The sequence below is a fragment of the Protopterus annectens genome, chromosome 15.part0 (assembly GCF_019279795.1).
Source record: "Protopterus annectens isolate FY-2018-M chromosome 15.part0, PAN1.0, whole genome shotgun sequence".
Classification (NCBI taxonomy): domain Eukaryota; kingdom Metazoa; phylum Chordata; order Ceratodontiformes; family Protopteridae; genus Protopterus; species Protopterus annectens.
Window position 1 is genome coordinate 262,176,045 of NC_056749.1, and position 12,141 is coordinate 262,188,185.

Genomic DNA, 12,141 nt, shown 5'->3' on the forward strand with positions numbered 1-12,141 from the left:
TATCTTTGAAAAAACTTGAGGATGCAATTTCCATTCATGTGGATCTGTCATATTTCTGCTTGGGTTGTCTGCCAGCGTGTTTTCCTTGCCTGGCAGGTACTGTGCTTGAAGCTCGATTTGTAATTCCAGAGCCATGTTCCAAAGAGACATGGCTAGCCTGCATAGGGGATATGAATGGGTTCCTCCCTGTTTATGTACCACAGTACTGTGGTGTTGTCTGTCCTTATCAATAGCTGGCCTGGATGCAGCAAGTCTTTGAAAGCTATAATAGCATTTATTACTGCTAGCATTTCCTTTTGATTGATGTGTAGGTGCTTTTCTTTTTGGGACCATTTGCCCTGAATGCACCGATCTGTCATGTGCGCCCCCCCCCCCCCAGGCGTAGTCAGAGGAGTCTGTTGTGATGACTTGATTTGCTTGAGGCTTGCAGAATGGGAGACCTGCGTTTCTTTGGCATGCTTGAGCCCACCACAGAAATTCCTTTTGAAGACATGGAATCAGTGGTATTACTGTTTCCAAACTGTGGCTATGTTGAGACCATAGGTTTTTTTTTAGGTACCACTGAAGTTTCCTCATATGCAGCTTTGCACATGGGATTAGTAGGATGCAAGATGCCATGAATCCCAGAGCCTGCAGGATTTTCCTTGCAGTCAGCCTGGTAAAAGTTGCCAGTTTTTTGAAGTATTGAGTTAGTTGCCCTTGTTTCTCTGGCGTGAGGTAGGCTATCTGGGTGTTTGCATCCAAGCTGGCACCCAGGAAAATTATTATTTGAGAGGGTATTAGCCTTGATTTCTTTTTGTTGACTGTGTATCCCAGAGAATTCAACAACATTATTACTAACGCCACATGTTTCAGAAGTATGTGCTTGCTGTCCGCTTGGATCAGGCAGTCATCCAAATATGGGTATATTTGTATCCCTTGAAGTCTGCAGTAGGCAATTACTGATGCCAGCCATTTCATGAACACTCTGGGCGCAGTAGATAAGCTAAAGGGCAATGCAGAGAATTGATAATGTGTTGAACCTGCAAGAAATCTGAGGTATCTTCTGCAATCTTGTCTGATTGGGACATGCAGGTATGCCTCCTTGAGGTCCAATGTTACCAGCCAAGACTCCTTGCCCAGCATGGGAAGCTGCTGCTGTAATGTGAGCATCTTGAATTTTGGCACGAGTAAAAATGTGTTTAGGATGGATAGGTCCAAAATAGGTCTCCAATCTTTGCCCTTCCTTGGTACCAGGAATAGTCTGGAATAAAAACTTTCACCCTGTTCTTGTGCAGGTACCGCTTGAATAGCTTTCATGTCCATGAGATCTGAAATTTGTTTTTGTGCCTCTGCCCTTTGGTTGTGTGGCAGGTTTGGCATGCCTCTCATTTTTGGAAGGGTGTGAAAGTGGAATCTGTAGTCTCTGTCTATAATGTCCAGGATCCATTTATCTTTTGTGACAATATGCCAATTTTTCGAAAATAATGCCAGTTTTCCGCCTAAAGGTGCTGTCATTTGAGCCTTGCTTGGCATGCAAAGGGGAAGTCTTGGGTTCTGCTTTCTGAAAGGCTGTGAACTATCCTCACCACCTCGTTGTGTAGGTGCTTGCCATTGTCTGCCTCTAAACGATCCTTGAGATTGTCCTCTACCCCTCGGGCGCCTGTATCTACCTCTTTGGGGTCTGTCCGTGGCTGGAAAGGACCAATTTTTTGAAGGCCAATTTCTACTGAAACGTGCAGGTTGTACCTGTAGGAAATCTTTCACTGTTTGCATTGATTTTGCCTTTTCCTCCATTTTCTTTATTACCTCCTCAGCTTTAACACCAAACAATACATCTTTTTGCAGAGGTGCATCCAGTAATTTAGCTTTAACATGATCTGGTAAGGTTTGCTCTTTGAGCCAAGCATGTCTACGTATGACTGATCCTGTAACAGCAGCTCTACATGAGGCCTCTAAAGCATCAAAACCTCATTGCAAGGTATGTTTACCCACTTGTTCTGCACTATGTAACAAATCCTGCAATTCCTTCAAGTCTGGTTGTTCAGGTTGTGACATTTTGCTTTTCAACTGTGATAACAGAAACTGTTGGTACTTTAACATATGGAACTGACAGTTTAATGCCCTCATGGTTAAGGTGGCCGAGGTGTATAGCTTCTTCCCCCACCTTTCTAAAGCTCTGGAATCTCTCTCTGAAGGTAATGGATTTTTAGCAGTGGAGGCCTTAATTCCCTTGGGGCCCTGTGAAATAGTTTCTGGGTCAGCTGCATGGCTTTTGTATAGGAATTGGTGTGAATCAGGAACCCGGTAATACTTGTCAGGCTTGACTGGAGCTGGAGGTAAAGAATCTGGGTTAAGGCAGGCCTCCAAATACACATCATCTAGTATGTCTAAGACAAAAGGTACAGCCAGAGACCTGTGCTGGGGGAGCAAGAGGAAATCCCTAAGCCTTTTCTTGGAGTCTGAGTACTCTTGGCCTTCCCAGTGGAAGTGTTCCCTCAAGGTATGTAAGGTTTCCCCAAGAGAGTAATCCTCGGGGGGGGGGGGTGGATGGTGGGGGTTGAGAACCCCTGATAAGAGTAATCAAATCCTCAGCCATTTTGAGCATCTGTTTTTTAGGCATGGGGCCTTGAGAGGGGCCCTGTGGAGCTTGTCTTTTAGTATGCATGGCTGCTTTAGACTTAGTGAAAGCCTTGATGGAAAAAGAAGAGGAAGGCCTGAAGACACCTTGAGAGGTGGCAGGCCTGTCTAAACTCTGAGTTTCACCGCCAAGAGTGGCTTCGGTATCTGTAGTCAGGGTGTGGGCCGAAGAGCCTGCGACCTCGGGCACAGAAGACACCACCAATGAAGTGTCATCGGTAGTCAGGGGCTGCGTAGGCGACTCACTGAGAACCGGACCACCTGTAGACGGATTTGGCGTGGTGTCGGTAGAAGTCGTGGACCTCGTATGTCGGTCCTTATCTTTGTGTCTTTTACTCAAAACTGGAGTCTGAGTATCCGACGACATAATGTAATTAAACTTTTTGCCAAAATAGTGTTAGGCAAACTCCGCCCGACGCTTAATGGTGCGTCTGTTGAATGTAGCACAAAAACGACAGGCCGAGACGTCGTGGTCTGGGCCTAAGCAAGGAATGCAGAGGGAATGGAAATCCTTATGCGGTATTTGCTTCCCACATGAAATGCAATTATTAACTTTGTCTGACATCGGTCAGAGGCAAGAAAAGTTTCCCCAACGGGGTACTTAGCTTTCAAAAAGACTTCGGTTAAAAAATATTCGTAATCTCAGGAGCTGGCCGACCGGCACTTGTGAACTGCTTCTGCTTCAGGCACTGCGCGGCAAGAAAGACTGAAGAAAATGGCATCGGCTGGTTCTTTTATACCCCTGTCGAACTGACGTCAGGGAAGAAGCGACGACATCCGACGCCGGACCTAGACTTTGGAATTCGGCCGACCGAGGACCGGCCTGATGGCAGGAAAACCCATATGTTATGACTGCAGCTGTATGCACGATGAACATCATATTCTTCTGCAACTCAAGGATGATAAAGCAAGATCTTCATAAAAAAAGATATTCTGCAAAGTTTTCAGAAAATTACCATCCTTAGACTGGCTACTGCTTTGGATAGATCTGCTATACAATTTTATGATGCACACATACCCAGAAGGCATTTACAGGTAAGGTGCACGTATACATTTTAATCTACATTAATAAATAATCTACTTTAAGACTCCGCTGATTACCACAGTGATTTCATCTGCGGTTTGGACTTCTTTAAAGTGTCACCCAAACAGTTATCAATGAACACTACAGTCGCAATTACCTGTACAGGTGCTGGCCTTAAGGCAAAAAGTTCATTGCGTGCTCCCTTAGTGTAGCCATTCATATTTATTAGTATATGAATACCATCTTGGTGGATGCGATCAGCAGCCTTTCCATTACAAGGAATCTGTATCAAATAAAATAAAACAGTTAGCTACATATGGTCTAGATCAGATTTCTGCCATATTTAACTACTAAGTCAGTAGTCACTATGCTTACATATAGAACCTTAACTGTAATCCTGCAAGCCCTGCATTTGATTATCCAACCCAATTCCTGAGAAGTTGGCTGGGGTGAAGGTTATTGTACCCAAGAAAACAGCTGTAGTTTTGGAGGCTTATTTTTCCTGAAGTGAGGGTGGAATCTATTGCAGCAGTTAAAAGCCCTGCTGCCAAACTGCTTAAGAGTCACTGGCACAACATGCAGAGCTTGTTCACGCTTGTCCATTCACAATGGGCACAGTGGGAATGACACAGGGTAGAATTAGAAGTTATGTACTCACCATAACGTTCCATCTGAGTAGGTGTATTCACTTGTCTGCAACCTGTGGGTTATGGATCCGATATCGGATCCGAACCGGCATGATTTACCAGCTATGGATCTGAGCTCTCAGCTCCTCCCCTCACCCATAATGCCCTGCTCTCCCTACATGACCTCAGATCGAGTTTGCCAACAGCATGAACACCCTGAGAAGGGTAACACATCATATGCAGGAAACTGAAAAGGCCAGGGGGATAGGAGGGCGGGATGGTTGCAGACAAATGAATACACCTACTCAGATGGAACGTTATGGTGAGTACATAACTTCTAAATCTGAAGTAGGAGATTCATTTGTCTGTAACCTGTGGGACAGAGTCCCCAGCTACCTGAATTTTGGGCGGCCATCATGGAAGGATATTCCGGAGCACCGCGGAGCCAAAGGATGCTCTACCCCTAGATGTAAGGTCCAACTTGTAGTGGGAAATAAAGGTATGAGATGAAGCCCAAGTGGCTGCAGCACAAATATCATCTAGAGGAATCCTAGCCTTAAAGGCGGCCGAGGTAGAGACTGACCGGGTTGAATGGGCATGTACACCCTCAGGTGAGGGCCTTCCAGAAGCTTGATAAGCCAATAAGATACATTGTGAAATCCAGCGAGATAATGAGACTTTAGAAATTGGCTTGCCCAAATTAAATTTAGCAAAGGAAATGAACAACTGGTCGGATTGCCTATGACCAGCCGTCCTGTTTAGATAAAATCTAAGTTGCCTGTGAACATCTAAGGAATGAAGCTTGTATTCACCCTTGTTTTGATATTTAGGAAAGAAAACAGGGAGGTTAATGGACTGATTAATGTTTGCTTCGGAAGCTACCTTAGGAAGAAAGGACGGGTTGGTCCTGAGGTAAACACGGTCCGGATGAAAGACCAAGTAAGGAGGTTTAGCTGATAATGCTTGAAGCTCTGAGACTCTCTTGGCCGAAGTAATGGCTACTAAAAAGGCGGTCTTGAAAGATAAGAATTTCAGATCTACCGTAGCTGCCGGTTCGAAGGGGGGGGGCGGTCAAGGCCTGGAGGACTAAAGAAAGGTCCCAAGGAGGAACTGCTTGCTTTACAGGGGGCCTGAGAAGGAAAGTACCTTTTAGGAAAATCTTACACAATTTGGCAGACATCAGTGGACTGGAGTCATGACCAATATGATAATGAGAAATTGCCGCAAGTTGTACTTTGACCGTGGAACTGCTGGCACCATCATTAAAAAGAGTGGTTAAGAAGTCAAGCACCAAAGGGAGAGGAACTGTGAAGGGGTTCAGGCCTTGCCGCTCCGCCCACAAGGAGAACCGTTTCCACTTACTGCGGTAGACTTTCCTAGTGGATGGCTTATGAGCTGCCACCAGGATGGCCTTAACAGGGGACAAAATACCGGGAGTCCTGATCAGGAGTGGAACTGGAGCAGCCAAGCGGTCAGCTTCAGGTTGTCCAGATTCGGGGGAGATAAGAGGGATGGATGCGATATCAGATCCGGAATGGGATCTAGAATCCAAGGAGGATTTACTGAGTGAGACCTTAGGAAAGGGAACCAGATCTGTTGAGGCCAAAATGGAGCAATGAGAATCATTCTGCACCCCAACCGAGAGGCTTTCTGAAGAACTTTGAGCATCAGAGGCAAGGGGGGATAAGCATAAAGAAGACCGGGTGGCCAAGCATGCACCAGAGCGTCTCTTGGGGCACCTCTGGGAGGAGGTATTAGAGCGAAAAAAACTGTCGCACTTGGTGTTTGAGGGAGACGCAAAAAGATCGCAACAAGGAGTTCCCCACTGTGAGAAGATGCGTTCCGCTACCTGAGTATTGAGAGACCACTCGTAAGGGGTGAGAATGGTGCGACTGAGTTTGTCCGCAAGGATGTTGGACCGACCCGGAATATGCGTTGCTATGAGAAAGCGGCTGGTGGAGATTGCCCATTCCCACACTCTCATGGCTTCTCGACAAAGAGGGTAAGACCTGGTTCCGCCTTGTTTGTTGATATACCAGACAACAGACATGTTGTCCGATTGAATCGCAATTGTTCCCAAGGGAAGAAAGGCCTGAAGTGCTAGCAACGCTAAGAGCACTGCTCTCATCTCTAGAACATTGATATGCAGTGAGGTCTCTGAATCGTTCCACGTGCCTTGGACCGTCCGCCTGCAAAATGCCCCCACCAGAGGCGGAGGCGCCCATGGTCACCGTGGCGAGAGGGGAGAGGCACAAAAGGCGACCACCGTGGAGACCTGGAGAGTGTGGCCACCACAGGAGGGACCGCTTGCAAGCCTTGCTGATCGCAACGGGATGATGCATAGGAAGAGCAAGATACGACCACTGAACTAGGAGTGTCCATTGAAGGATGCGCATATTGCACCTGGCGAGAGGAAGAAGCTATCGCTGCCGCCATGGACCCTAGGGCCCTCAGGACCAACTCCGCCGGAACTGAGCTTGAGTGGAGAATGGCCCGCACCTGGAGCTGCAGGTTTTGAACTCTGTCCGCAGTGAGGAAGGCTCTCAATCTCCTCGTGTCTAACCTGGCACCTATAAAATCTATGAACTGCGTGGGTGCTAGGTTGGATTTTTTTGTGTTTATCGTGATGCCCAGACAAGGAGCAAGAAGGAGAAAGGAGTCTCGCGCCAAGAGAAGTAGATGCCTTGTTGGGGCGGTGAGAAGCCAGTCGTCCAGGTAGGGAAAAGACCTGCACCCCCTGAAGCCTCAGGTGGGCCGCTACCACTGCTAATACTTTGGTGAACACCCTGGGGGCTGTGGTGAGACCAAAGGGAAGGACCCGGAATTGGTAGTGACTGGCTCCCAGCCGGAGGCGGAGAAACCTCCTGGAGCGCCTGTCCATTAGTATATGGTAGTACGCATCCTTGAGGTCTATGGAGCACATCCAGTGGTTTTCTCCCAGGAGGGGGAGAATAGACTGCAATGTAACCATTCGGAATTTCTCCTTGTGAACTGCCAGGTTCAGGAGTGAAAGGTCTAAAATTGGTCTTAGATCCCCCGTCTTTTTTGGCACTAAAAAGAACCTGGAGTGAAACCCTGATCCGATCTGGTCTGGGGGGATGGGCTGGATGGCTCTTTTCTTTAGCAGATGTCCAATTTCTGCCAAAGCGGCCTCCCACTGACCGGGTGGAACGGCGGGGAGGGACTTCAATTTTGGCATGTGACGAAAAGGGATACGGTATCCTCTGGATATGATCTGGAGGACCCAGCGGTCTGATGTTATGGACTCCCATGCCGCTAGGTGCTCCGAAAAACGTCCCCCGACTGCCTCCAGAGTGGAGCAGCCGGGCAACCCTTCAGGGCTGCTGCACGGGCCGTTCAGAGAAGGGTTCTCTGGACCCGAAGTTCCTGGGAGCCCCTCTGCCCCTAGGGCGGTGTCCTCCTTGTCCTCCTCTGCCACGGAAGGACTGGTTGTCCGGAGCAGGCTGGGATTGCTGCGACTTCTGGAACCACATCTTCTTCTTCTGACCCTTTTGGTTCCTAGAATAGGGCCTCTGGGGTACAGAGAAGCGGATTCCGACGGCAGACAGCATCTTCCCGTCCTTTTCGCTCTGGGTCAAAGTGTCACGAACAGTTTTGCCAAAGAGGGCAGAACCATCGAAAGGGGCGTTCGAAAATGACGCCTTGAAGGGCTCCGTGAAATCGCAATGACGGAGCCAGGTCTGACGTCTGGTAACTAGGCCTGCCCCTGCGGCTCTAGCGGCACCTTCCATAGCATGGGACAGTAGCCGCATAGAGGTATTAGTGACGGAACTGAGAGTGGCCATACGGGTGGAGTGCAGCACTTTGTCCTCCTCCGACATGGACTCTGGGGGGGATGCAGCGTATTCTTTTATAAGATTGCGCTGCATCCTAATCACATGTGCCAGGTAGTTCAGCGCCCTCACTGAAAAGGTCGCTGAACTAAACATCCGCTTCCCCAAGTGGTCCATCATCCGAGACTCCTTGCTCGGGGGATGGACTGAGGGACTCTCCTCAGCAAGTTCCCTCTTGGTGGCAGCCGCCGTCAACATGGCATCTACCGGAGGCCCCTTACTCCAATGGGCACGGTCAGCCGGGGGACAGAATACGGTCGGGCCTTTTTGGGATTGGCTCCACGGTGTCCGGTTCCTTCCACGCCCTGGTGGTAATGAGGTCCACCAGGGGGTCGGCAGGAGGGGACACCCAAGAGGTAGACGGGCCCGCTTCAAATGCCTCCAAGAACACGGACTCGTCCGAGGAAGACTTGGGGGCAGACCACCCCCCCCTTATGCAGAGCATTTCCATGATGTCTCCAAATGAGACATCTTCCGGGGGTGATCTTGGGGAGCCTTCCCCTTCCTCCAAGTCCGTGTCTTCTGTGAGAGACTCGGGGGAGTCAATGTGCCTCCTTTTGCATATATGTTTGCGGGGAACATCCTCCGGGGGGCTGTCAGAGGACTCCTCGCAAACAGCGACCTGTTCCAAGGGAACAGCTTGGGGCAAAGGAGCAGGCTGTCCCAAGGGCCGGATGGTGGAAGCCTGACCCAGTACAGATGGAGCGCGGGACGGAGCCGAAGCAAGTGCCGGGGGTCCGGACACCCTCAACAGGGCCCTCTCCACTACATCAAACGCCGAAGGGGAGCCGACCTCAACCAATGGATCCGACAATCGGCTCCCCCTCGGATCCGAGGAGTGGATCGGAGCCGGCGCGGCGCCGGATCCGGGGACAGTGCGCTCCGACACAGACGCGCGGCGAGCACTGATCCCCGGATCCGGCTCGGATCCAGGCTCCGAGGTCGGATCCTAAGCACTCGAGGGCAGGGTCGGATCCGGTACCAAGTACTATCGGCGCCGACCCACCCCCGGCTTCGAAGCTGCTCGGCTCCAACTGCTCCGAACCCGGGAAGCGGGTCGGAGAAGGAGCAATAGGTTTAAAGAAAGGGGTCGAGCCCCCCCCCCCAGAGGGGGGGGAGGCAAGAGCACTCCCATCTGCATCTGGGCCTGGATGAACCTTCTCATCATCCAGTCCAGATCAGCGTCTGACAAGCTATAGGTCGATCTCGACGAGGCTACCGAGGTAGGCCTTGAGTGCCTCCTGGATAGCCTCGACGGAGATCGGGTCTCCTCCTCCTCAGGTCCCGGTGAAAAGCACACGGGTGACCGGAGCTGAGGAGGGGGAGAACCAGCAGACAAGGAGGCCGGAGGAGAAGCCCGCTTGGCAGGCGGGGCCGAAAGAGGTCTCGGCCCGCCGCTTATGGTGCTTCTCCCTCCGGTCCCTCTTTATAGCTTCCCTCTCCTCCGAACCACTACAGGGAGGTTGAGTCCCAGGAGGAGGAGGGGGAGCCGGAGAGGAGGTAACCGTCGAAACTGCTCCCCCCTAAGGAGCGGAGGCCGGAGCCGAATCCGGGGGCAAAAGTCCCGCCAGGACAAGCTTAGACCTCCGCTCCTTTAATGCCCTGGGGTTGAACCCTGCACAAATGGAACATCCAGAAGTGAGGTGTTCAACCCCAAGGCATCGAATGCACCGAGTGTGGCCATCAGCAGGGGAAAGCTTATGGCCACACTCGGAGCACTTAGAGAAAACAGCTTTAGGTTGTTCTGACATCCTAAAAGCTAAAAGTTACTTAAACTAAAGGAGAAAAAGTAAAAGTAACTAAACACACACAACAGGCCCAAACACACACTACGCTACCAGCGAGGGGAGGGAATAATATTAAATCACTAAACAAGTATAACTATCAAAAGGGTATCCTAAACTTTCACTCAACTTTCACAAAAAATTTTTTAATTTTAACAGTATAACAACTTTGGAAAATCCACTTAGCTGAAGAGCTCAAGAACACTAATCTGGTCACCAGCACGGCAAACTAGATCTGAGGTCATGTAGGGAGAGCAGGGCATTATGGGTGAGGGGAGGAGCTGAGAGCTCGGATCCATAGCTGGTAAACCATGCCGGTTCGGATCCGATATCGGATCCATAACCCACAGGTTGCAGACAAATGAATCTCCTACTTCAGATCATAACTAATAAGAAAAAAATCTAACCTGCCTGATGATTGGTTGACTCAGAGTCTCATCTTAGGCACTCAAGCTGGCAATGTATTTACATCTAGCCAATGGGGGGAGTAAATGGGGTAGAAAGGCAGAGAGAGGTTCTATGCTCTGGGCAGAGAAACAATCTCCTACTGTAATTTTTGGATTTAAAATGTTACCAAATAAAGATACAAGACAACAACTTGAGAAGATAAACGTTAAGACCATATAAATCAGACAATGAGCTGGCTTAAGACTGACTGATATAACCACAACACTTGCTTACTACTGCTGGACAAAAAAATTATCACAATGGAACCGATACATAAAAGTGCGATTCCCCATGACTGTACAACACTGAATAACACAATAACTTCTCTCCTGTGGGTAGGTCAGAGCAGTATTATACTTGGATCAGCCCAGAAATGCTATTAAACATGTTCTACCTTACTTAACTGCCTAAATAACTGATGTGCATACTATCTGAAAACAGTTACGTAGGGTTCCTCCTCTCACCATACTGCGCATCTATGTTAAGTATTACTAATGATACATCTCCAAGAGGTAAACTCTCAAGCGATATTTTAACAGGTGTCTATTCAATGAAACTACTCCGTGTCCAGCCTGATCTTGCATTTTGAAGCATACTGGTCCACACCATGAAATCATGCAAGAGATCCAGGACAGAACTGAGCTTGATGCTCTCCATTTCTAATCTTCGTTGAAACTGAGTGAACACATATATTAAAAAAAAAAATTGAACAAAAAAGACACTTTATTCAGCAGCTTATATTTTTCTGTAATTTTATTTCTTCCTACTATTCTGTGACTATCTTGCTTTTTCCTGCCGCTTGTTCTCTAAAGTGTTCAACTGCATCTTTTCTGTTGCATTCATTACTGCTTGTTTATAGCCTGTCTAAATTGTTAAGAGTTATTTTAAGCTCTTGGTTTTGGTTTAAGCACTTGGTCTTAAGGCCCACTCCCCTTAGCTCTCCCTGGCCTTTCATCCTCAGATTCTGAGAAATATGGATGGACAATTTCCTACAGTTTCTCCTGCAAGTCAGACTGATATGGGCATCCTGAGACACTATAACAACTGCCTCATGTACACTGACAGCCATCTACTACCCACCACCTAGGAACACAATCTGAGAGAGAATCAATTACATTAGGAACAGAGTCTCCATGCTCTCTACTCCTCAAGCCAGTTTATCTGGCACCAAAAAGGTTGTCAACACAATCAATGCACCTCAAACACCACACACACCTACACAACACGCACCCACATATGCAGAGATCCTCCACATAAACATACCCAAACAAAGGAGACCTCCGAGGCAAAAACACACGTTATCTCCACAGCCCTCCAAACCACATACCACACATAGTCCACACAAGTGTGTCTCACAGCCACTAAGGCTTCACCATAACCCCAACATATTAGTCATAGAAGACTCCATTGTGAGGCACACAGATGTGCCTCTCACCAGGCTGGATAAGGAAAAAGTCAGTTAGTTGTCTGTCAGGTGCCAGAATCCACCATATCACATAAGCACTCAAGTGTTTTAACAGGTACTGTTATGACTCTGTCATAGTCCATGTGGGTGTGAATGACTTGATACGTACCTCTCTGAACTATATGAAGAGAGATATTGAGCTCACTGATTGTGTGTCCCAAGCAGGTATGTCATTAGCCTTAAGCAGCATTCTGCCGTCACCCAGAATGATGCCTCAATACAAACAGAAAATGATTGGCTTTAACAATTGGCTTAGTTTCTCGTGTCATTCCAGGGGGGGGGGGGGGGCTTCAGGCTTCTGGCAAAGGATCTTCCCACCCCA

General features: G+C 48.6%; 1 protein-coding gene across 1 annotated transcript in view; it reads right to left on the reverse strand.

Moving 5' to 3' along the window:
* Positions 1–12,141, reverse strand: part of OGT (O-linked N-acetylglucosamine (GlcNAc) transferase) — a 2,411,396-nt gene that overhangs the window by 930,927 nt on the left and 1,468,328 nt on the right. The window contains exon 15 of the mRNA XM_044057256.1: positions 3,801–3,926. Within this exon, the coding sequence (XP_043913191.1) occupies positions 3,801–3,926 (126 nt within the window). The remainder of the gene's footprint in view (positions 1–3,800; positions 3,927–12,141) is intronic.